The 27,758-nt window shown below is 38.6% G+C and overlaps 1 protein-coding gene across 1 annotated transcript in view; it reads right to left on the bottom strand.

Moving 5' to 3' along the window:
* Window positions 1-21,166: 21,166 nt before the first annotated feature.
* Window positions 21,167-27,758, bottom strand: part of vamp2 (vesicle-associated membrane protein 2) — a 110,634-nt gene continuing 104,042 nt past the window's right edge. The window contains exons 4-5 of the mRNA XM_063045922.1: window positions 25,749-25,800; window positions 21,167-23,892 (exon numbers count right to left, since the gene is read on the bottom strand). Of these exons, the coding sequence (XP_062901992.1) occupies window positions 23,876-23,892; window positions 25,749-25,800 (69 nt within the window). The 3' untranslated portion in view covers window positions 21,167-23,875. The remainder of the gene's footprint in view (window positions 23,893-25,748; window positions 25,801-27,758) is intronic.

The following is a 27,758-nucleotide window of genomic DNA, read 5'->3' as shown; positions in this document are numbered from 1 at the left end:
CTGATATGCAACAGCAGGTAGCTGCTAAGCGGCGTTTGATCGGGTTATTATGGTGAAGTTCCATATATTCGACCAGTGGACACCCAAGAGAGGTGTAGACCAGGTGGACCCAAGTGCAGAGGAGACCAAAGACGAGGCTGGGGTTGAACAAGGAATCGTTACTTGTTGATTGGTTACTGGAGAGAGCACAGGCTAGGTAAACTTAAGCCTGAGCAAAGACAGAAAAAAAGAGGGCAAAGACAGAGGGAACTTAAACAGATAAACAAAACAAGGCATAGGTGCACTGTAACTAAAACAAAATACAGGTGAAAATAACAAACTAATAATCAGGTGAGGAGGAGTGCCAGAGCCTGAGGGTCTCTGGTGCCACGGTGATCAGACCATAGCATGACACTGATGTGTGCGTTCCTGAGCAGAAATGGTCTCTTGCTAACAGACCGTCTCCCCATTGCACATTCGTCAGCTTGCAGGGTGAATTCTGTGTGCCCCCCGCTCATTCTTCTTGGGTTACATTGCACTCATAGGTGAATACCTACTAATGGACCCATGGCTGGTTTGTGCAGAAGCTATGGAATAAAATCAAAACATCAGTTCCCAGAGAAGCACTCTTAGCAATCCTGAAAAAAGAAACAACTATGGGAAGCACCAAACACTTGCAAAATCCCAGCAGGAGTAAATAAACTAAACCCGCAAGCACTGGATGATCCTTCAAAGTAGGAAACATTCATTCCTGCTGCTTAGGACCCGTTCAACTGCAAGGGATTTATAATTGACCCCAAGCAATATGGCAACGCTGGCATCAATTGGACTGATGTCACCATCCGCCTAGTTGCACATCTAAAAAGGCCTTTGTGAATATGATGTGATTTGCCACACACATTTTACAACTGATTCAGCACAAATGGTGCTCAATAACAGGACATCATAGCATCAAATTTTGCAATCTTTTATTCAATGATTCTGATTCAATGAGATATTTACATATAATATTATCAAAGGTTATCCGGAATCATGCTGTCAGACCTTTTACAAGGAACTTCAATTCTTGCTGAACCTATAACCAGTATTCAATTCATTTATGAATGCAATTTGCCAAGAAGAGAATGAAGATGCTACTAGCCTTCATCAATATAGGGAAGAAATATGAAAGCAACTTTTGGACCAGGCATTAAAAAAATTAAATGCAGAAATCCTGAAAGTGTTGTCAGTAATCCCCTGCACCTTCACAGGGTGCTTTGTTTCCCAGCCTTCTTCAATTAAAGGATGAGATTTTTAGAAAGTGTTTTCAGCGTGAACACTTGGTAAATGAAACACTTTCATGCAAGGGGTGTAAGTGCCTTTTTATGTACACATACACAAAGCCATAATTACTGATTAACAATCCCTCTGGCTCTAAAACACTACATGTATATGTTTTCATTCCCAGTGGTTATAGGCTTGAAATTTCTGCAGAGGTGCTTACTGTCTGTTGTGACCATATTCCAATCCACCTCCTTCTGCAGCAGACATACTCAGTAAACCACTGAAATGCTTTGACAATCATTTGTGATTTGGCTCCTGATTGAACCATCTGCTTTTACTGTCAAAATACTTTAATATTTATGAATGCCTGAAAAATTGAAGTTACTACTTTAAAAAAGAAACAAAAACATTGGGAAATGCTTCAATACAAGCATTTAACTTAATTGAATCATGCCAAAAATCTGTTTATTTCCTTAAAAGCTATTCTTTTCCATTGAATTAAATGGCCTAACCTGAAGTAAGTACATAGTGCAGATTTTCCAATTTAATTAGTGGGAAACTGGGGTAATGCATACCACATATCTGGACTCTATAAGCAGCCAAAACAAAAATAGTGAATTCTACTGTAATGATTAGCTATGAGGAAACTTCGGACTTCAACCAATTTACAGAACCTCTGAATTTTTGCGTAACCACAAACCTGAAAGTGTGCAGTTCTGGAACTGTTAGCTTTTTTATTGAAAATTTCAAGCCGGTATTTCAAAATTGCAAGTATTTAAAATAATAAAGAATAAAATGATATTTTGGCTTAAGCTTTTGTGTTCAAAATGTATTTCAAAATGATTCAAAATCAAAGTAGTTTTACTTTGTGGTTTGCTGAGAGAATTCTTCAGTATGATTGGCTGCTCAGCCTATTTAATGCTATTGGCTCTGTTGGTTATACAAAATCCCTTGGGACAGACACCTGACAGCACCAAGTAGTAAAATTAGATAATGCAACTATGTATTATGGTACCTTGAGTAAATCTATTGCTACCACAGGAGTTCACACATCACAATACATTACAAAAATAAAACTTCAGGCAAAATACAACTTTTTTAGTCAAGTGGCAATACATCTGCAATATTTAATAAGCCACTTGCTATGTATGAGGCAAAAAAGATCACTTGTTCAATAATTTCAATAGTATTAATAGTCTGAATATTCTTATAACAGTGGGATAAAAGCTGTCCTCATGCCTGGTGCCATGTGCTTTCAGGGTTTTGTATCTTCTGCCAGATGGAAAGGGGGAGAATAAAGAATACTACCCCTTCCCATTTGGCAGAAGATACAAAAGCCTGAAAGCACATACGATCAGGCGTAGGTAGGTGGGGGTCTTCAATTATGTTGGCTGCTTTACTGAGACAGTATGAAGTGCAGACAGAGTCCATGGAGGGGAGGCTGGTTTTTGTGATGCTCTGAGCTGCATCTGCTACTCTCTAAGGCTTGTTGTGGTCACACGCGCAGAAGAGATGCCATATCAAGCCATGGGGCATCCATAAAGATCAGCCAAAGTCATGCGAAATTTCTTTGGCCTCCTGAGGAAGTTGAAGCACTGGTGAGCTTTCTTGGCCATGGTGTCTATGTGATGGTGTCTATGACGGGAAAAGGTTTTTGGTGATGTTCACTCCTATGAAGTTGAAGCTCATAACTCTACTGACCTCAGTACCGTTGATGTAGGCAGGGGCATGTGCACTGCCCACATTCCTGAAGTCAATGACCGCGTCTTCTGTTTTGAGGACATTGAGTGATTGATACCCATAAACATTATTATTTCTTGGGCACTGTGCCTTCCCTTGACATAGCGTACAAGGGTCAAATTGATTGAAGACTGGCTTTTCCTTCATGGACAAACAACCAATCATTCTCACTCCTGCACACCTCCTCGCCAACATCTGAGCGTTTACTAACAAAGAGGCATCTTCTGTGAATTTACAGATTACATTTGAGCTGTGTTTAGCTACACTGCCATGGGTGTAGGAAGAGTAGAGTGTTGCACTAAGCACATATCCTTGAGGTGTGACTGTGTTGATAGCTGACAAGGAGACATTTTTTTTGGATCCATACTAACTGTAGTTTTCTGATGAGGAGGTCAAAGATTGAATTGAATTGAACTGAATTTATTTAAATTTTACATCCATCCCAAGATGTGAGGGAGTAAAAATCTTTGCATTATGACTCTGTTGCATGTACAGACACGTGAATTTATAAGTCTAATGACTTGCAGAAAGAAGCTGTCCCGAAGCCTTTTGGTCCTGGCTTTAATGCTCGGTACCATTTGCCAGTGGATGCAATCTCACTGGCTCTCAGCTCTGCTTTGGAGCACATAGACAACAGGAAAACAAATGTCAGGCAGCTATTTATAAATTACAGCTTGTTGTTTAATGCTTTCATTCTCTCAGTATTAATTACCAAGTTTCAAAACCTGGGCCGGTTTATGTTCGGGGTGACTAGTGTCCTTGATGATCTTCCGGGCCTCCTTTACACGCCTGTTGCTGCAAATGTCCTCACTGGAGGAAAGTTCACATCTACAGATTCGCTGCATCTGTACCACTCTCTGCAGTATCTAGCAATCAAGGTTGGTGTATTTCCTGTACCAGGGTGATACAGCCAGTCAGGATGCTCGCAATGGTGCCCCTGTAGAAGGTCTTGAGGATTTGGGGGCTCATGCTGAACTTCCAATTGCAGGTGGAAGTACAGAGGCTCAGGTTTTGGAGTAAGAAACTACCTCCATAAAGCTTCACCCAGTCTGTTCAGACACTAATCAAAGCCCATCAGACTTTGGCCAATATCTACAGCTTTGAGCCAAACAATAGATACCATATCTGTGGACTTAAAGCATGTCACCCGACTGTGTAAAATTCATTCTCAGCAGGTTGATAGATGCGGCGGTAGCCCAGAAGAAGAGTGAGGAGTATTTAGAGGTGAGGATTGCACCCAAAGTACCCGCATCCCACCTATTGCCCAATGCTCTTCAGTTGGTATGCTGGCTCCCTCATGCTGCCTCATTTTCCAAAGGCAGGTCTACTTCCTTAAGTTCAGCAGTAGCCTTTCTGCAAACAGTAGCACAGCACTACAAGGAATGATTACATAGCAGGAATGCTTTACAAGGCATTGTTGGATAGAATGTTCCATAGCATAATGCATGTTCACTGTTTTGAATAATGTAATTAATTCATGAAGCTAAAACAAATTACAGATTTCATGTTAGATATAGATCCAAAACTCAGATATGTATGATCAGGTCATCTGAATAGACAAAATATTGAACTGTTTCATTTTCTCTTTTAATCAATAAGATTACCATAAAATTCACTACTTAATGTCTTGTCATGTTAATATTATGCCTGTTGGCTATGTAGAACAGCCCATGTTCCAAGCCGTCCCTGGTAATGCTTGCCAACTCTTCCTCTACTACTTTGAAGACTACATTAACACTGCTTCGTGCACCCATGCTGAGTTCATCAATTTCATCAACTTTGCCTCCAACTTCCAACCTGCCCTAAGGTTCACTTGGTCCACTTCTGACACCTCTCTCACCTTTCTCAATATCTCTGTCTCCATCTCTGGAGCCAAACTGTTGAACAACATCTTTTATAAACTGATTGATTCCTATGATTATCTTGACTATACCTCTTCCCACCATGTCTCTTGCAAAAATGCACAATTCCAAGAATGAATGAAAGAAGACAACTATTCATGGAAATGCTGATGGATTGTCTCGTTTACCCTTGGAATGGAAAATAACTGAAAAATTTACGTAAGTGGATACTGCTGTTGACATATTCTCCCTAACACAAATTGAAAGTCTCCCTATTACAGCAGATATGATCCAAAAGGAAAGCAAAAAAGACTGTACATAGTTTCAACTTTACTTTATTCAACTTTATTGTCATTCTGCTGAGTACAGATACAAAGCCAATGAAATGCATTTAGCATCTGACCAGAAATGCAAAGAAGTGTTATTCACAAAATAACTGCGAATAAAAAAAGTGCTACAGCACACAAATATAAAACTACTGAGACAGTACAATACAGATGCAATACTGCTTAGCACTGTGAAGCAGTATCACAGCCTCAGGGAAAAAGCTCTTCCTGTGCCTGCTGGTGTGGGACTGGAGGCTCCTATAGCGTCTACCGGATGGGAGGAGAGTAAAAAGTCCATGGTGAGGGTGAGATGCATCCTTGATAATGCTTTTTGCCCTGTCCAGATGGTGTTTATGGTAGATGTTCTCAATGGTGGGCAATGGGGTGCCGATAATCTGCTGGGCAGTTTTCAACACACGCTTTGCGGTCCAATATGGGACAATTGCCATACCACACTGAAATGCAGTTGGTGAGTATGCTTTCAATGGTACAGTGGTAAAAGTCCGTCAGTATCCTGGGACAGAGGTGAACTTTCTTGTTGCTCTGCAGGAAATAAAGGCGCTGTTGCACCTTTTTGATCAGGATGGAGGTGTTCAGGGACCAGGTGAGATCCTCAGAAATGTGGACACCAAGGAACTTGAAGCTTGATACACACTCCATTACAGTTCCGTTGATGTAGATGGGGACATGAGTGTGACTCCTGGCGTGCCTGAAGTCCACAATGATCTCCTTGGTCTTCTGGGTGTTAAGGGCCAGATTGTTGTCAGCACACCATGCAGCCAGGTGCTGGACCTCGTCCCTGTAGGGCGTCTCGTCATCCCCTCTGATCAGACTAACCATTGTGGTGTCCTCTGCGAACTTGATTATGGAGTTAGAACCATGTACAGGAACGCAGTCATAGGTGAAAAGGGAGCACAGAAGAGGGCTCAGCACACAGCCTTGAGGCACGCCGGTGTTCAGGGTGAGAGTGGAGGAGGAGAGGTTGTCTAACTTAACTGATTGGGGTCTGTTAGTCAGAAAGTCCAAGGTCCAATTGCGGAGGGGTACGCTGATACCAAGCTGGCGAAGTTTGGCGATCAGCTTGGAGGGGATCACAGTAATGAATGCCAAACTAAAGTCAATGAACAGCATTCTGACGTAAGAGTCAGGTCTACATGGCTGGAATGTGCAGCAGGAATTCCAGTTCCCTCCTTTTTACCAGCACCAGGATGAACTTACCCTTCATGGAGGTTGCTTTATATGGGGATTGAGAGTTGTTGTGCCATCCAACTAAGAGCTAAGGTGTTTAAGGAGCTAGTCATCAAAATAAAAATGTAGGCTCAAAGCTGGGACTTGTGGCCTGGAATAGATCAATAGATCAAGCAGCTTGCCATGCATTGTTTAAGATGCCAACACGTCCAGAAGAAAGGTATCTAAAGCCATCAGAACCACTTCCTACAGTCCCAGAGTCAATTCCTACAACCACCATTGGGGAGGCCTAGGAAGCTAAGGATTGTTTCACAGCCACAAGTTGCACCTGCCAAGCAGAGTGACTTAATGTCAGGAAAGACATTATCTCACAAGAGAATGAAATCCACCACAGTGATGAAATATTTAGGACTGAATGGGACAATTTAAAATTTACTCTGCTGTGGATGTACTGTATTGTACAGTACAATATGCGTGATTATGTATATATAGCTAAGCAGGGAGGAGAGCTGTATATTTAATATTTCAGGAATATTTGAATAATATTGTGAATATATTGTTGATTAAGCACTTGTTTAAATAATTCATTACATGTTCTATGTAAAAGTACGTGAATGGCATACGTCATGACGCCACCACGTCATACGAAAGTGCCTCGGTAAAGGTAAAAACTAAGACATGCATTCCCGGCTCTGTATTTTTGCTTTTAATTAGTTTTAAAGTTTGGAGTTACAAAACATAATAGGGAACAAAACATATCATTTAACATCAGCCATATTTAGGGAAATAAATATAAATAGTAATGAGGTTTACATTGCAACTCTTCGTAGGTACCAATGTACCAGCAAAGCTTGCTAATCATAAACATACCCTTCTCACCTGATCTCACTGAACACCAACCATGTTGTGCTCCTCCCCTTCCTCCACACTTTTATTCTGGCTCGTGCCCTCTTTCTGTGCAGACATTATGAAGGGTCAATTGTTCATTTCTTTCCATAGATGTTGCCTGAGCTGCCGAGTTCCTCCAGCATTTTGTGTGCGTTGCTCCGGGTTTCCCACATCTGTAGTCTCTCTTGTGTTACTAAAACAATAGATCATTTGTCTCATAAATATTTATTAAATTTTGCTTGGCATAATATTAATACTAGCTCCAGAATACAAAATGGTTTGATATTTTATCTCTCTTACAACACCAACTGCACTTTATTATTTCAAATTTTGTGTTGCCTTCATTATTAGTCTGGTCTGCATGTGTCTCAAAATTCAGAGTAATTCTTATGATGCATAAAAACATTTACAAAATTTAGTGCATTATTAAAATATACGCCTTCATACCTTCCTGTCAAAGTATCAGATTGCTCCATCATCATCCCTGGGATTGATCTGTATACTGGCGGGTCAGAAATGCTAGAGATGGTATTAGACTGGTACACAATCAAAAGGAATTTCTGTGGGGATCTGCAACCTTGATACCAGATCTCATCAGGTCTTGTAATAGACTGTGGAATACAGCCCTCTGTGCAATCATCTCCCATTCTCCCTTGCCTACTGAATTAGTGTTGAAGATCACTCAGAAAAAAAGGTATAGAATAAGCTTTGAATAGCAGACTTCAGTGTCCAACAGCAAGAATAGGTGGTTGGCAGAATGGACTAAAGCAGGTGGTGAAAACAACACACACCCACACTTATTCTTACCATTGTGTCCAAACATCTCCCACATCATTTGGCAGAAAACCATTGCCATTATCTCAACAGCACTTTCTACAACCTTTCTCTGTCTACCACATAAATACCTCTGGTAAGTACCTGCAATTCAACAGAACCAGCTTTGCACAATTGCTCCCTTGTATCTGGCAGTGATATATCTTCTGTAAATCCAGGGATACATGTGTCACAAATTAGCAACCTCTACCTTAAAGACAAATGACCCAGGCACAATGGCTCAGTCTGGAGCACAGCAAGCCTTCTACATCCATTCAGTGGGAAATTTAAAGAATCACGACTCTCTGGGATCAATCACATTCTTGGTAATGTCTGGTTCCATTGTATGAAAGCTAAAGTAGGGGCAACTATCTTTAGCCAGATGATTCATCTCTGCCTGCTCATGAGGTCCCTGCCAGTACAAATTCATTCACTCTGCATGATATTAAAAAATGGCTGGCCTCTCCGAACACAGCAAATGTTGAGGAACAGATCACCAATCTGGCTGCAGTGCAAATTCTTTGTGATCCAGAACCTGTTGCACTTCCAGCCGTGCCGGTTTTTCCATTTAGATACAACACTGGGACTTCTCTGAGAAAATAAATGTCCAGCTAATTAAAAAAAATCAAAACCAGACAACTGACAATTTGTAATTAACAAGTGACAGTGAGCTACTTATGGAGTGCAACATACACAAATTTCTGGAGAAACATAGCAGGCCAGGCTACTTACGGAATGCTCAGTTTGTTTTTTAATAGAACCACGTGATTCTATAAAAGCCTCTGATGGAATGTAGAGAGAAGATGAAAGTGATGATCCTGAACATAAAGGCAGCATTTGACTACGTGTGGTTTCAAGGGGTCCCGGTAAAACTGATGTTGTTGTTGTTCGTCCATCGTACGTCGATGAGGACCTCGACACCATTATGATGGTATCGAGACTAGCGCGTGATTTGGATTTAAGTGAGGGAGAGTTGCGCAGTGTCAGCCTCACTCTCTCTTCCCAATTCCCGTCTGGATCCAGTGGCAAGACAGAGTCGAGACGGCTGGAGATGGGACTAGGCGCAGTGGATGACCAGGATGTCTTCCATGCCTTGTCCTGCTCTACACGTTCCACGACACTTGCAGAGACTGCCTTCTTGACCGTTGGACCTTCCACTGGTCTCGTCCGCTCAATCCGCCGGAGTCTGTCTTCACATGCTGCGATAGACAACTCCCTATCTCACTGAGGGTTTGAGACCCATCAGCTACCCTCACCTGATTTAGCCGGCTTGTTGAAGCCGTTGCCCGGGGTATGGCCGCTGTCGCATGCAAACAGCTACGGGGAGCCACAGGTGAGAGCTGAGTGCCAGGTGGGGACCAAAGGTGGACTAACCGCCTTGAAAAGGATGCGATATGTTACCCCACCAGAGGTGCTGCCCCTCCCTGACACCCCATCCCCTGATGTTAATTGGAAGCAAGACAGTACTCTCCATCAGTCACTGTACAAAGGTAATGGCTATTGTCTGAGGCCAAGCACTTCAGCAATTATATAGATTAAGTCACTGCAGGAATTCATCAGGGCTGTGTCTTTTGGTTCAACAAGCTCCTCTGTTTCATTAGTGACATTCCTTCTATCATAGGATTGAAATAAGAACGTTTGTTGACAGTTGTCAGTATTCAGCTTTATTTTCAACACCCCAGAAGCATTGCATCTTCACTTGCCTGAATATTATCCAGTGCTTGACTGGAGGCAGCAAATAACATGGACACCACACAAGTAGAAGGCAATGACTCTTTTCAACTTAAAGGCGCCTCTGATCATTACGTCCTGGCATTATTAACAAAAATCCCCCATTTAAAACACGCTGGAAGAGATATCTCAACCAGAAATTTATCCAGAGCTACACAAATACGTTGGGCCCACGTGCTCAACATTTTATTGAGCTGCTCATCTTATAACTTTTTATCGACCATTTGCAGGCAAAATACTAGATGTATGAAATGCTTACCACTTGCTGGATATGGGTAGCCCCAACAATACTCAGATATATTGAGGAGATCAAGGACAGAACAACTCTTCTAATCATCTATCAATATAATCCTTCAGTTCCACCTTTATAGGAACAATCTGATGTCAGTCCACATCACCTACAACGCCAGTCATTTAAAGCTTTTTGACACCACCTCCTAAAACAGCAAAATTCTAGCACCTGGAGAAATGAAGGCAGTGTGGGAAGTTGCTTCATGGTGATTTGGACAAAATCCTGCAATGTTTATTTAATACACAATGGACTAGAGTAGTTCAAAGATAAGAATACCCCCATCAAATTCTAAAACAGAATTAAGGCTGGACATTAAATAAATGCTTTCTTACAAGTAATGTGCTAATCCCACAAGAAAGTATAAAATGTAATTGGTTAGAATACATTTTTCAAGGACATGATAAAATATTAAATTTAGCAAGGAATAATTATTAGTGAGAACAAAACGTACAAATCCACTATTTCTACCAAATTGACACTAGCTAACACAATGGAACAAGTTATATGAATGTAGAAATTGGTTTTCAAAAACAAAGACCTTAGGTAAAATAGCTTCTTTCAAACACGAAAAAAATGGAATATGATTTTAAATATTCCATTAACAGAAGGATGATATGAGGTACTAAACTAAATTGGCTGAGAACACAATGTAAACGAATTTTAATATTTATCAGATAATAGAGGGAATCAGGAAGAACCCAAGACATATTGGGGCATTAGTTGGGGGGGACTGTGTTCAAGAACCATGAGATAATGTTGCAGCTTGATAAAACTCTGGTTAGACCACACTTTGAGTATTGTGTTTCGTTCTGGTTGCCTCATTTTAGGAAACATATGGAAACTTCTGTGACTGTGCAGAGGAGGTTTACCAGGATGCTGCCCAGATAGAGAACATATCTTATGAGGAAAGGTTGTGTAAACTAGGGCTCTTCTCTTTGGAGTGACAGATGATGAGAAGTGACTTGATAACATTGTACAAGATTATGAGAGGCAAAGTCTGGGCAGCCAGTAACTTCTTGCCAGGACGGCAATCGCCAATACTGGAGGACATCCATTTAAGGTGAGTGAAGGAAAGTTTAGGAGGAATGTCAGAGGAATGCTTTTTACACAGTGGTGTGTTTCAGGAATACACTCCCAGGGGTGGTGGGAGAAGTGATATATAGGAACATTTAGAAGTGAGAAGTTCTCAGTTATTTCTTTATTTGCAGAGTTTATCTTCTTTTACATATTGGTTGCTTGTTCACCTTTGTCTGCTAATATATAGTTTATTCATAAATTCTAGTGTATTTCATTTTTTCCTGTGAATGCCTGTAAGAAAATGAATCTCAGGGTAGTATTTGGTAACAATAGCTACTTTGATAATAAAATTACTTTGAACTTTGAAATAATAAATTCTAAAACTTTCAGATGAAATTTCAGAGTGCTGTGAATAATCCAGCAGACAAAACGCAAGGTGATATCAAAAAATCTGTGCTCACTTGGAACTTTATGTAGCTAAACAGCACTTCACCCTAGTTAATAGTAATAAGTGAGCTTATTTCATGTACGTGTCCATGTATCACCGGCTGACGTAATGTGTCTGGCGAATAAATGACGACACTTAACCATCCACTTGCTGACAAAGTTTTCTGTACTGGTATATTGGACTTCCTCTCAGTTTCAGCCTTGGAAGCATGGCAGAAGAAGAGCTAACTGCACAAGTTTCTCCTTTACAGTGCTGCCCAATACTGATGTGTAGCAGTTATTGCAACACTTCACAGTGCCAATAATCTCTGACTGGGTGTGACAAGTGGCTGTAATGTATGCAACTGTACTAAGTGTGCCCAGAGCAGTTAAATTACATTCATTTTGACATTGAGTACTGAGTAATTGAGATTTTTAATACATTGGCAGTAGAAGTCCAGTGAATGGAAAAGTGGACGAACTACTGGTGCACATTTCAAACATGCTTTTGAAGATCAAACTCACTCAGCTTGAGAATTTGGATTATTAGACTTCTTCCTGTATTGGCTCCACGTCCTTAAAGCTGTGCCTCAGAACAAGTTGCTTCCACAACCTGCAGCATACATGTCTGTACGATCATATCTTTCACCACTGCTTACAGTTTATAGATGTTTCACTTAGTCTTCTAATGCATTGTCAGAAATCCTTGATGTGTGCTTTGCAGGTCACTGCACGGAATCTACGCCTGCAAAATTTCCTCGAGTTACAATACACTTTCCATTTCAGAGATCTCATTGTCTGTGCATATGAAGTGGTTTTTTTTTTACCTTAAATGTTGACAGCCCATTTCTCTCCATAAATATTGCCTGACCCATCGAGTGCCTTCAGCATTTTGTTTGTTGTATTAAATACACTCACTACATCCAGTCCTTGCAGATGCCTGACAGTGCAGGAAACACTGTTTACATGAACCAAGCACCTTAAACATCAGGGAGCACTGATTTACCAAACCACCTGCATTGCCATCATTCTGGAGTGTGAGCCTTTCTTCTATTTTCATGTGTGACACTATTTTAACTCCCATCACACTCCCCTGCCTCATTCAACCACTGACTTAAAGTGTAAATTATAGCAACAATTCAATTGCCTACTTATTTTAACTATTTAGCCAAGGGAAAACAAACTTATGAAGAATAGATTTTAACAAGTTGATGGTGATACTGATATCTTCTGATAACCAGTGCAGTTAACTTCCTTAAAATGAAAATACTTTTAAAGTTCAAATTATGATGGTGGAGTTATTATGAATAGATATGATGTCCAGGGAATAATGTTTCCTTCAGTACTTTGTTGCCCAGTCTCTGAATTTTAATTTTTGGCACCAAAAACAATGTAAACTTATGAGATAAAAATAGAAACAGCAATAATTAATTGAATCCCTTTCTGACCACTCTTCCCCTGTTCTAGCACTTCTGAATGGCAAAGTATTTAATGCAATGTTTGCTTTTATGAAACTAATTTCATATTGATGTTTGAGATGTTTAATTATTAAACATGGTCTGGTTATTTTCCATGGAGTGGTATTAAAAAGCTCACATGAATAATTATTTTGGTATAGAAACCTTAAAGCTATAAACCCGGAAAGGTGAATGATTGAATGGAAACCCAGTCAAATGAGAAGATTAAAACAGGAAAAAATGGGGCCATGATTATTCCACCAAACATTACTACTGGCAGCACATTTCAAACTATAGACACATTTCATCATCTGAATAAGCCTGCCCAACACACTCCACAATCTACAAATCAAAACTTTGGGCAAACACCATGGGTGGTTTTGAGACATCTGGCTGAAGACCAGAAACTGTCAGTGTTGCTGCTCGAACAGACCTTGCTTTAGACAAAGGCATGGATACCCACAGCAGAAGTTGTTAAACTGGCTTTCTACTTGGCTTGATGTCAAAGAACTCATGGTACTAAAAGAACAAGGGACTTAACCTCGGTGGAGTTGTCTGTGTCCTGATTAATCCCTCAATCAACATTATTATAGCCTATTTCCCCCTTACTATCACAATACTATTTGTGGAATCTTTTAAGTATATTTTGACTGACCATATCCTTTAGCTGATTGTCTCAGATGTATTTCACCATTCAGAGGGTGATTTCAGAATTCTTGAGAGTAACAAGAGATTTTAAGTAAATACATATTTTTTTTTCCAATTACTTAATAACTGAGTTGCATTCACCTCAGCGGCCCCAATCAAAGAATAAAGACCAGATAGCCAAGACAATTTCTGACATCAAAAAAATAGCTTTCAGGGCAGGAAAACATGATACAAACTAGGCTGGGAAGCTTTTTTCTAGTAGAAATAAATCCTGCTGATACTAATACACCAGCTGAGGTAAACTCATGTGGAAATAAAAGGGTTTCCAATTTGGCACAGTTTGGTTCCATTGTTCAATCTGTGAATGCCCACTCTAAGCAAAAATAAGCTTTGTGAGTGCTTAAAGAACCTATTGAAGAAAATAGAGCCTATTTTGGTTTTCTCCTTCTGTATCAAAGGATGAAAGACTGATGGTACTAGAAAATACTCTTCTCAGTTTTGAATGATAAATGTCATTGTTAAACATTTTTATCACCTCCCTGACGACTTTAGTATTTTTCTACACCAGTGCTAATGTGCAAAGGAAAATGTTCAAGGCTGTTTACATATTTTTACCAGAGTTGTTCAACCATTTAAAGTAGATAGTACTTAATGTAAACATGCTAAAAATAGTACATAAGGGAAATTAATGCACAAGTATTCAGCGATTTTGAAACTGTAGGAACTGATCTGATCTAAGTTAAATTCGTATGGCTGCATTTCAGCTGAACATGAAACTAAAGTTGTGGTTTTAATCAAGATCACCCGATGGAAATGGGAGAAGTGGGAAAGGGCTGTGCAGGTGGGGGCTGATTGTCAAATATTGCTGCAGCTTGAGGGGGGGTGCTGGGATTGTTTCATTCCCATATACTGCCTTGATTCTGATGTTGTAGTAGCCACCAACTGTAGGAAACTGGGGATCAGAAGCTTAATTCAAAGATGAAAATTATGATTTGGTGATCCAGGACTACAATGCAGTTGTATGTTCCATTTGCAGAATGCACAAACCAACTTGGCAAGAGGCAGAGCAATTGTCAAATGAGACTAAGGGGCCAATGAACATTAAATTGTTGGCAGTCTTTACTGAGGGTGTGAAGAGGAAGAATGCTCTTAGTGGCAGCAAGGAACCCTCAGAGGTCTTACTTGTCTTTGTCATTCACTATCTCTAAGGAACAAAACACACAAGAAACAGTGGACCCCCTTCCTCTTCCTGCATTATTTTACCTTATGGTATGAACCTTCCCCTTGGACTAATTTCCAGTTCTCGTTCTGCCAGTGGACCTTGGCACTATTCCTGTCATCAGGGCCAGAGACAGATCTGCGATGGCTAGTAAACCATCACTGGGGTTGTTACCATAGAGAAGCCTCTAGGCTGGGAAAGCTGTGTTGCTGAACAATGAGGGGGAAAGACAGCATCTTCCAATACATCCAAAAGGAGATAAGGAGAGTGGCTGTGGGATCCAGCAGTCTGTTAACACATTGACCAGTCTCTGCCAATCCCAGCAATAATCTCCACTCACCGAGTTGATCTGGGTGCAACTCTGATCTCCACTTCTACACCTGCCATCCAATTCCAGTCCTTACAGGCAGCTTCTCTACGTTGAGCCATGGATTCTTCACGGCAGGACGGCTGGCAGAGGGCAGGGCTTTGTGCCAGTTTTAAAATACAGCAGCATGGAGCCTAACACAAGTAAAGCCCTACCTACCTTTAAGCACATCTACAAGAAACACTGGCACAAGAAAGCAGCATCTATCATCAAGGACCCTACTATCCAGCCATGCTCTCTTTTTGCTGCTGCCATCAGGAAGGAAGTCCCACACTACAATTATCCATCAAACATCAGGCTCTAGAACCAGTGTGGATAAATTCACTCACCCATCACTGATCTAATTCCACAACCTGTGCACTCACTTTCAAGGGAAATACAACTCATGCTCTAAGTATTATTTCTTATTTTTGTATTTGCACAATTTGCCCTCTTTTATGCATTTGTTGTCTGTCAGTCTTTATGTGTAGTGACATTCTTTATAGGTACTTTGCACTTTAAAGCAAAGTGGATGTCTTTAAGGTATAGAGGACACTCGCCTAAGTGTTCAGACTCTTAAAACCAAGAGCGCAATAATGAATCAGTGCTCTACGGGTTGGTCCACAGGGGGATACCAATGCATTAGCAACAAGAGAAAATCAGCAGATGCTGGAAATCTGAGCAACATATACAAAATGCTGGAGGAACTCAGCAGGCCAAGTAGCATCTATGAAAAAGAGTACAGTCGGCTAAGGACTGTCGAAGGATTTCGACCAGAAACGTTGACTGTACTCTTTTCCATAGATGCTGCCTGGCCTGCTGAATTCCTCCAGCATTTTGTGTGCGTTACCAATGCATTAGAGTGGTTTGTGCTGGAACATGTATTACATCTTGGTAAACATATATTTTCCATATGCAATTTGATGTTTTCAGAATGACCCAATTGTTCGGGCATATTTTGGACTAATAATAAATATTATATTTAGATATATAGCAAATATTAACCACAGCAACCAAACTTTAAACCTAAACATGGATTGTTGATTAAATTTAAAATGCAGCCCCAGACAATAGTTTCCTAGAACTGTGGATATCAGTTAATTAAAAAACCAGACAATGCAGATTAACATTCATTTTGGGTGTTGGAGTGTGGGTGCAAAGAAGGAGGTTTGAAAATTAAATGTAATACAACACATTTGGATACATTGCAACTATAGAATTGTTGTTTGACATTTAGCATATAAAATGTCATGTAATATTGGGTCAATCAGGCCTCTTCCTCCAAAAGGTTATCAATATGATACTTGCTGCTCATTTTTGTTAAATAAAACACTTCTATATCCATTAATTTCAGTGTCTCTCTGGCGACTTGGTTCACGTTACAACAGCAAGAACAGTTGAATTGGCTCAGAAGTAAGAAAAATTATCAAACTAATGTCAACTACATTTAGAGAATCAGTCATAAATCTTAATTCCACTAATAGTCACACCCTTGCTGCATCACCTTATCAAGGATCAAACCAAACATTCTTCCTTCCACAATAGTTTTAATAGAATAGACAACAATAAAGTGATGCTGCCCTAAAGGGAATTTTAAAACTCCAGCTCTATAACTTTACTTTCTGATGATGTATTTTTGTAATGTTCCTATTTTAAACTTCTTTCCTTGCTGTTTATTTAGTTTATTCATGCTTGACCAAAATCTGTAATGTCGATAAGGGCTGTATTTTTCGCTTGATGAACTAACTCGAGACTTTAAAAAGCCAAATATGAACTAGTTCTATTCCATATATTCCTCATGGAAGGTTCTCAATCTTGGTGGGACTGCTGCTATCAAACAAGGTTTGCTGAACTTTTCTTTGTACATGCAGTTTAGTGTAGTGGAAGGGTTTGTTAATGTAGGAAGAAAAATATATAGAGAGAAAAAGAAACAGGATAAAGCTGAGGCAAAATAGAAAAAAAAACAAGTGAAGATTGAAAATAGATAACTCATTAGAAAACAGCATAAAATAGAAGTTTTTGAATGCAGACTAAATAGTGAGTACATTTACTAAATTTATAAACAGCATATTATTTCCTGTTCTTTACTATTCTTTGAAATATTGATGAGAAATACTATTTTTTGAACATTTTTCTAATGACTATTTTAACTCATTCCTGTTCAATTACAATTTTTAATGTGACAATATGAAGTATACAAAAATTAATGAACAAAATACATAATTTAACAGGTCAATGCTTTCAGCAATTCCACGCTTCATGAATATGAGACCTATTTATGGAGACTCAAAAATTAAACATCTTAATGAGCCAATCTCTGACATAGATGCCCAATACTACATTATGTTATTTCAGACTCACTTTTCCTTAACACAGACAAGAGATAATTTGTGTAGCTTGGAAGGTGGTGATAGATCAGTATTATGAAAAGAAAGTATAAAGATCAAGCTTAGCATTCAAATAAGAAAGCCCAATCTTTCTTTGGTAGCTCTTTTGCGCAGGCTAAATTAATAGCTATAATGTTTAATGATTTCAAGTCATTTCAGTGTAAATATTGTACAAATTATACATGCAAACATATTTATTTTTAACATTGTTGAAATAAACTCCACCTCAACTCATCAGCTGTTTATCAATGCCAATACTACCACTAGGTGACTATCCTAATGTAGTCATATTCATGGTCATCTTCCTTTATGCTCAGAGACCTGAAATCATGCAAATCTCTGCTGCCCATAACCACACTTACACCAAGTCCTTTACTGCTGTATTTACAGATCTGCATTATCTCCTAGTTGAACGGAGCTCCATTTTAACAATTCTACTTCTTGGCTGTACCTTCCCTATTGGTGATATTTATTCTGGCATTATAACCCTCCAGAGATATCAGGATTCCTTCAACTCTGGCTTCATGTTAATTCCCATTTGCAATTGCTTCAGCATTGGTGGCTGCAACTTCCTCTGCCATGGCCTTGAAATTTGGAATTCATTTCCTTATCCTTTCCCTCTCTATACCTATTTTTAGGGCTACTACTTTAAGAAAGCCTTTGGCAGCTACTTTCCTTTCAGTTTGGCACAACCTTAATCGCTTTTGTTTGATTGTGTTCTGCCAAGTGCCACAGGATGATTTGTGCATTCTAAAGATGTTCACATAAATTGACAAACTTCCCAGATCAAAAGGTAACAACAATTTCCATCTACTCTACAGGTTTAACATTGTACTATCACATTTGTGACCATCATACTTAATTCCTAAACACCTCAGAGCAATTGAATAAGAATCAGAATAAATATTTTTTTAAAAACGAAGGTTTATTTGCCAAGACAAATACATCAATGTTGCACTTACACAACATGGAAACTGCATTCACCAATTTAAATATAAACACACTCTCACACGCGCGCGCACACACACACACACACGCTCACTCACACACAAAGGTATACAAACTTGTTGTTAACAAGTTTATCATTGCAACATCAAATTAGTATATAACTAATGCAACTTCTCCATGCAAATCCCAGTGTCTTTTTAAATCATTGGGGACAGAGATGGTGCTGTTTAATAGAGCAAGAGTAGAATTGTGATCACCTCCATTTAAAGAACTGGAAAATACACTTTTGGCTCTTCTTTAATAAATTTAAAAAGCACGACAAGATATTAAATAAAAAAACTGTAAGATAACTGGAATGTTTGAGAGAAAAAAGATACAAAAGACAATAAAGTTTTTAAACTGTAGTACAGTATAACAATATTCAAAGGCAATTATAGAAAATTAACTATATCCCTGTGCTAATTTATTTCCATTGTTTTACAATACAAGAATATCTGTTCATTCTTAGTATTTATCACTGAGATAAAAGAAATGTTAGAAATCTGACACAAAAACAGAAAATTTCATCCTTACAAAAAGTTCTTAATAAAGCTTTAACAACTTCTTAATTTTGGTGTCATTTCCAGTATTTTCATTCACATTTCCCACTGATATCTGCTCTATTACCTATTAAGAAGCAGCACAGTTTTAATTTGTTTTGTTAGATAAAAATACATGGAGTAATTTAGTTTAGGAAAAAGTTTTTGTAAGTATTTTCCTCTTCTGAGCATGTCTAGTGACAACATTTCACTTGCTGCTTTTCTCTGATAGCACCATCTCTTTACCTTGATGCCAACTACAGTCTCTAGTCATAGCTGTGAAAGTTTAACCCCAACCCAAATTTTAATCCTTGTCCCCAAATTACTCCAACAATCAATCTTAACCAGTAACCTTAACTCATATTTTGAGTTTAACATTTATTACTAATCATAGTCATTTGTATGATGCAGGGCCAGCTGCTTATCAATAATCATTGTGCCATCATTAATGATAATGATTGACCAGATTGTCAATAGCCAATCCATATTATTTTTAAATGCTCCTAATGGTACAAATCTTGGTAGAAATTCTGTTCACCTCCAGTTTCCCAAAAAAAAACAAATGCAGGCATCTTATAAGTAATGGGATCTAGTAAAGGAGAGGAATTGAGATGGAAAAGAGTTGGGACAAGCATAGAAAGGTGAAGTGAGGATCAGAGAGGTAGATGGACCAATGCTTGCTGTGGAAAAGATGTGAAAAGATGCTTTGTGATTACTTCAAATGGATTACTGCCTTTATTAAAACAGTGGTGAAAGCTTTTGTTAAAAAACAAATCGCACAGCTTGGCTTCATTTGATGTATTTTCAATAATTTAACTGCATGGTTCACAACCACTAATTATCATATTCCTTCAATGTAAATCATTTTCCTAAAAGAGAAATATTACTGCAGTAGACATAACTCCTGTTCATCTGGAATGATCAATTTCTGGTACTACTAGATGCAAGCAAGGGACTATTCACGGCAAAAGTCAAAACAATTAGAAAATAGGCAACAGGTATGTCTATAGTTACTAAGCAACACTGAGAATAAGTCAGTTCAAAGATGCACTGTACAATTACTCAGTTATGAAAATCATATTAGATTTTCAATAACTAGTAAGGTTATATAAACAATCAAATTTAAGTATGATAAAATTAAAGGTGAAGATTTTGAATTCTAAACTGAATGCTCTGGGGCATCAACAGATATACAGTACGGAGCAAGTGGCCAAGTGGACCTAATATAAAGGATCAACAATGATACGCAAATGTCCTTGAGAAGCCTGCACCTGTTTTACTTCTTCTAATTCGTTGGTTCGCCTTAACTACTGGCAGCACTTCTGTCAGCACTTCACCAGTAGCGTCCATATTTCCATACATGAGCTGCCAAATATACTGTAGAAGCTGTGGACATACATATTTGGAAAGCCCATTTTGTCAGTTTACTCTCCTGCAGAGGTGGAGACCAGTGGTGCTGTAGTTCTGGGGCATTACACTAAGGAAATTGTATCATCAATCCTGCACCAGGTTAGATCATGTTGCAGTTTCTGAGATTACTTCCATTTCATTGAGGATAAGATCAGGAGGCAACAGGAACAGCAGTTACTTTTGTAAAATTACTTTCTCTTAAGTAATTTTTAACTGTAAGTGATTTTAAGCAGAGTTACTTACTTTTATTTCTTCTGTTCTTGTTTTTAAGTTAACCACTTAATTTTATTTCATTAGTTTTTAAATGTCTCTGAGTAACAAGGGAAGGGACCACACCACTCTAGAATGTTTCAGGCCTGCAACATCAATATTTAACATCCAGACCAGACCACGCATTGGGGGTGGGGGGCAGAGGGCAAGTCTGGGCAGTGATGTGCAGACAGGCAAGATGTGGCTCATTATATTTGAATAATAAAATCTTGACTCTATCCCTTATGTGTTAGTTGATCTGTTGGCCATTGTGCAACTTAGGTGAAGAGTAAGCAGCAATAAATAGAAAGCTCTCCTAAAAAAATATGAACTGTTTTCTTCAAAAAAAAGATTATTTTAAAACATGTTGGATCTGACGCTTTTAGAAATAACTACAGACTTCTGACTGTTCTATGAATGTACGCGATTAAGGCGACCATAGCAAGTTGAAAGAATATTGACATTGCAAGCTAGATGGCACAGTGCCACAGTGTACTGGAATAACAAGCGACTGCACCACAAATTAGCAGGAGAGTTTACACTTGGAATTTCCACTGAGTGAGTTGCAAATCTCTAACATGTTGTTGCATGGAGGGAGATGGGGATGGGGATGGTATATAGTGGAGGTTCTGTACTTACATAGCAGAAGGAATTGAAAATCAAATTGGAGGAAAAACTGGAAAGGCTTCAACTGTACAGATCCTAGTGACTAACTCTGTAGGCACACTAACAGAAGTAGATTGAACAATTAACTCCCCTCCCAACTGTTGGCGGTATACGGAGAACCAGAAATAACAAGGAGGTATTTAAAAATAAATTGGAATGGGTGCAGGTTGGCAGGCTGGCAGGTCAGGGTGCAGAGGAGATGAAACCACAACATTCTTATATTTGTGAACAATACTAGATCACACGTACTGTATGAGAAGATACACAAAGCTTTCAGAATCCATGTACAAGCAAATGACTTACTACATATTTAGCAAATACATATAGTATGTATGAATTCTGCAGTTCTCCTTCCACAGTTGCAGAGGATAGCACATTACTAATCACGTTAGTCAAAGATCTTGGAACTTAAACACCATATATACAATAATTAAGGGAGGGAGTAAACAATTAATGATCCAATATTTAAAAAATAGACTATCACATATGAGTATTTCAGTAAGGGATCTACAAGTTTAGCACAATTGACTAGGAAAAGACCCTCAATAAAGAACTGAACCATGAAACAAAGAACTCCCTAAAAGAATGTGAAAATATCAGGGAATGACTCCTTTGATTGAAAAGGTTCCATACAAAGAGATACAACATCCCAAAGGCATTGCTTGCTGCTTAGAATCAGATTCTTGATGGAGTTTAATGTAGTTAGGTGTTGGATGCTGATTAGTAACCCATTCACACCAAATACCAAAATATTTTTCATTTTAAAATGTTTGCATTGGTACTCAGTTCCAGAGGTGTAATCGTTTGATCAAAATCATACTGTAATTATGAATCATCAGACTTCAATTAATCCTCTGTTCTACATGATTAGCAGAAAATTTAACTGTTCTGTCATCTGATAAGACAATCATATAACATTATAGTTTAGTTTTGGAGATCCATTGGTATAAGTACATTATGTTGGGCATTTTGTGCATACTCATCAGAAATAAAGGAGGCTTGAATGCCCAAGCTGGGGTTCTGCATCATAAATGTACAACAGGAAAGTGCTTATCCTATTTGCAGGCAGACAATGTTTTGGCCAATGTGGTTAAGGTAGTATTTTTCTAACTGAAACATCATCGCTACCTCAAAACAGCATTGTTGTCAACAGAAACTGGGGTGTTTCAACAGCACTTTGAATATATCTGGATATAACATTCCCACGTTAGGTAAAAATATTACTATTTGTGGTGGAGAATAATAAATTATTGGTTATACCCTTACAGTAAAATTATAATGAATAGGGTGAAAAAAATGGCTTTCTCTCTGCTTCCCCATTGAAGGAATTTTGCAAAGGGATTAAGGTGGTGTGGATATCTTGAAAATAATCCTCTCCCAAATTCCTACCCTAACCTGTTAAATGTGCTTTCTATACGAAAATTAATGTAAATTTTTAAAAAGTGGTATCAAATCAAAAGTGGACCAAAATAAATTGATATCAATTATAATTAGTTGCCACAATTAATTTCATGTGTTTTTCTCTCATTATCACCATCCCACTGTTTCATAGGTTATATTTCTAGTCTATCTTCAAATATATAGAATTAGATCTTCATTTCAGTTTCCTTTAAAATATTTCACTTGATAGTGAATAGTTTGTTAAATGTTTGGTATGTTCAAAGTGGTCTTTTGACAGCAGACAATTTGGGAACATATTAGGAAAGCAGCTTCCATTTGATAAGACCACTGAATACACAGGCAAATGTCAAAAATAAAAATGGATGGTTATTATTGTAAGATGAAGGTTATTATAGTTCTATTATAATCGTTCAGACAGAATTTATCAAATGAATTGTTACCATGGTTATGTTTCAAAATTAATGGCAGTACCAGCCAGTCCTTTAAATCTTTATAGATCTGAGACAGCACCAAATGTCAAACAGACTGCTCATCATTAGTACTCAATGATTATACTCTCTCTACTGGATTTTTATTTTTGATTTTACATTCTTAAATATAGTATCAGGAATATACTGATTAATTTGCTTCATGTCTCAACAAATCTCACATTTGCTCAGATTTGCCAAAGTTAAGCAAAATTTTCTGGTTTGCTTTGATGCTTGTTAAGGCTTTGGGCATTTCGACTGTTACCTCCTGACAAGTTGGCAAGTCAGAAAAAATGTCACAGTTATATTTGGAAACAGGATTCAACTGAAGGCCAATCCATCTATATTGTGCTAGTTTTACCTTGGAATGTATAAGACAAAGCTACTTAACTATTCGGCAGTAAATAGCTGGTTACATTGTTATTCAGACTTTGATAGCAATCAATGCACCTATTCGAGTAATTAGGGCAACTTACAGACAAAATAAAAACAACCATGGTTATAAGCAGAGATTAATAAATAATATCTGACACTGGAGAAGATATGGCTGACAAGAACAAAGTTAAGCTGGATCTTCAGTTAGTCTTCTTTCTCCTCAGGTGCAGAAATAAACTGGAAGAAAGGGAGAAAAGGCACGTGAAGATATTTGAACTAGAGAAATTTGAAACACTTCATTTAGTAATTGACATTTTTGATAATGATGCTCTGCTTTTCACTTCTGATCTAGCACTTTTCAAGCACAAATTTCAACAGGTTGAGTAGCAAGTAGCTATAGGGTGTGAATAATGAGCACAGCGCCTTCTCCAGGGCACAAGGTAAATTACACTGACATTGCTACCTGTCATATCCAATGGGTTGAAATGAATAGTAAAGGCAAAAAGTGGCCACTTAAAAGACAGCCAAATTATGGTCAAGGAAGAAATTTTGTCAAGTCCATGGGATGAACGCTACCAATCAGATCACTTAAAAGGGAAATCAAGAAAAAAGCCAGCAGGTATGCCACAGAGTTATTTACACTGCAAGTCTTTCTGATCACTTTCATTTTTAACGTTCTTCCATCCTGGGTATCTCATTTTTACTCCTGCCAGCCATGGTGCTTACCTTCCTTCCTGATGAGTACTAATTATGGCAAGATGATTGCAATTTGTACCTGCAGGAAATGCCAGTTCAGAAAAAGTAACAAACTGAAGTGAAGAGTCAGAGAAAAGGTGCCTATGTCAACCAAGAAACTGAGATAGAAGGAGCTGTGAGAGGTAAGGTTAGATATGGCCAGATAAAGAACTGTCTTTCCTTCCAAGTTATTATCAGACACTATGCTCTGGTCAACATTACCTTGTTAAGCCTCTAATTTTCTTTATTTTTAAAGACACCGAAAAGATTCTCCCAAATCTACTTTTATACCCTCTTATGCAAGTGTCTTCCCCTTCAATAACCCCAAATTACTCTCCATTGCTCCAGAAAGTCAACTGCCTCCCATTGTTCCTTGTTTTTCAAAATCTCATAACCTCTCACTGCCTCTTTCTTCCACTGCTCCCACCAGAGAAATTCCTATGAAACTTTCCACATTTCATTGCCTCTATTGACTACCCTCACATCAGAAAACCACAGCCACATTTCTTCCATCTTTGACAAGCATAATTGCAGATCTCAGTGGTGCCAGAAGTCTTTCCCACTTTGATGGGAAAATCAAAGAATCTTCTCTATGTTACTGACACATCTCAAATTCATAAGATAAGGAACCAAAATAAGAGAGACCGTTAGTCCTTTGTGCCTTCCCCAACATTCAATAATATCATGTCTGATCTTTTACTGCAGTGCTACTGTTCAGCACTAACCCATATCCCTCAATTCCCTTAATACCTAAAGATCTATCTTGAATACTGCCAGTGATTAAGTCCCCACGCTTGCCACGGGTAATTGATTATAAAGACTTCCACCATTAGGGTGATGAAATGCCTTCCTTCTAGCATGAATAGTTAATCCCTTATTTCAGTCTGTGATTACAGGTCCTAGGCATCTGCTCCAAGGGAAATATTAGTTCTCCCACTTCATGTCAAGCCTCTCTATCATCCCTGATAATCACCAGAGCTCCTAACATCAGAGTAAATGGTCCCACTTTATTACTTCTGAGTATTCTCTAGTTCTTTGCAATTAGGAACAATTTCCTTGTCATTCCCTAGAGCAATTTTGCTCAAAGAAAGTACATTTCCAACAAAAATATCAGTCCCTTTTTAATCGAACTTGTCAGAATTATTGGTGCACACCAATGATGCATTAGAAGCTAGGAAATCACACTATATGATAAAAATGATAAATATGTGCCAGCAAACAACCAGAAAATGCTGATACATGAAACAGTTTGGAGGTTGAGCTGATTGCAGGGGAAAATATGTCACATCAGATTCAGAATCTGTGGTAATTAGTGTAAAGCATGCAAAGTTATCACGTATTCCTGTAAAGGTACTCACTTATGATAACGATGATAATGAATGCACATATTGCTCCAAGTATAATCATCATCTGCAAGCATAACAAGAGAGAAATCATTTGCAGTATAAATAAACTGATGGTTCCCTGTAAGGTTATATAAAGCTACATATGGATAATGTGCCTGACTTTCCACATACAACTGTACATAAAATCATTCGTCATTCAGACATACTGATATGACAAGTAAAGCTAAATGACCACGGTTTGAGTACTGTTGTGGGCTGGTGAAAAGTCCATTGGTTCCATGTAATCAGAATGTTGCAGTGGTCAGTACAAAGGTGCCAGGTAGCAGGGTAGCAGAAGAGCGCAATCTGTCTGTTCATGGCCAATAATTTTCTCCCCACTCTAGTTTCATGCTGAAGTAGGCTTTGCTGCTGAGATTGTTGATTATTTATTTTTTCAGGTACGGTGCGGATTTGGCTCTTCAGGCCTTTTGAGCCGCACCACCCAGCAACCCCCGATTTAAACCTAATCACCGGACAATTTATGATGATCAATTAACCTACCAGCCTGTAGGTCTTTGGACTGTGGGCGGAAACCAGAGCACCTGGAGGAAACCCATGCAATTACCAGAAGAACTTACAAACTCAGCAGCAGCAGGAATTGAACCCCAGTTGCCCATACGGTAAAGCGTTGTGCTAACCATTGCACTACCATTGGACTCTATGTTATGTTCCACAGAATCCCCTTGATATTCCTCTTAATCTATTCCTGTCTTTGCCTTAGAAGTTAGCCTTACAAACTCCTATTGATGTTGGTAATTTTTTTGTATTGTATGTACTTTACCCTCTGGGTAAAGAAGTGCTCCTAAGTTCTCTCAGATTAATGATCAGTTCATTTTTTATGGGGCATTTTTATAGTTCTGTTCTCTTCCAAACGTGAAAACATCTTGATGAACCCCTCATAATCATTATGTCATTGATCAGACCTCCCTCACATAATAGGACAAAAATGAACCATAAGCCATCTAGAATTTAATAGGTACATTCCTTTGATTCTTTTATCAACATTTTCTTCACTGCTTCTACATATATTTTGTTTATAATAGATCCCAACCCAGCACAATTTCACATCTCCTTTCAAGACTTACACGACAAACGCTCCACTAACTTCTCAACATATTCAGTGAAAATTTTAAAAAATGCAGATGCTGAAAATCTGAAATAAGAACTAAAAATGCTGAAAACACAATCTGCAGGTCAGGCAGCTTGTGTGCAAAGAGAAACTGAGTTAACATTTCAGATCAAAGATCCTTCAATGGAACTGGGAAAGAGCAAAACAATTTAGTCTTATATTTTACTGAGGTTATAACCATATATAACATATAACCATATAACAATTACAGTACGGAAACAGGCCATCTTGGCCCTTCCAGGCCGTGCCGAACTCTTACTCTCACCTAGTCCCAGCGACCTGCACTCAGCCCATAACCCTCCATTCCTTTCCTGTCCATATAGCTGTCCAATTTAACTTTAAACGACAACATCGATCCTGCCTCAACCACTTCTGTTGGAAGCTCATTCCACACAGCTACCACACTCTGAGTAAAGAAGTTCCCCATCATGTTATCCCTAAACTTTTGCCCTTTATCTCTCAACTCATGTCCTCTTGTTTGAATTTCCCCCACTCTCAATGGAAAAAGCCTATCCACATCAACTCTATCTATCCCCCTCATAATTTTAAATACCTCTATCAAGTCCCCCCTCAACCTTCTATGTTCCAAAGAATAAAGACCCAACTTGTTCAACCTTTCTCTGTAACTTAGGTGATGAAACCCAGGTAACAGTCTAGTAAATCTTCTCTGTACTCTTTTGTTGACATCTTTCCTATAATTTGGTGACCAAAACTGTACACAATACTCCAAATTTGGCCTCACCAATGCCTTGTACAATTTCAACATTACATCCCAAAGGTTGGAGGAAGAATTAATGGAAAAAAGGAAATTATTCTGATTAGGGGAAACCAAGTTGCCAAGGAGATAAATTGTG

Source organism: Mobula hypostoma, chromosome 4 (assembly GCF_963921235.1).
Source record: "Mobula hypostoma chromosome 4, sMobHyp1.1, whole genome shotgun sequence".
Taxonomy (NCBI): Eukaryota; Metazoa; Chordata; class Chondrichthyes; order Myliobatiformes; family Myliobatidae; genus Mobula; species Mobula hypostoma.
This window is presented reverse-complemented; position numbering and strand designations above follow the sequence as displayed.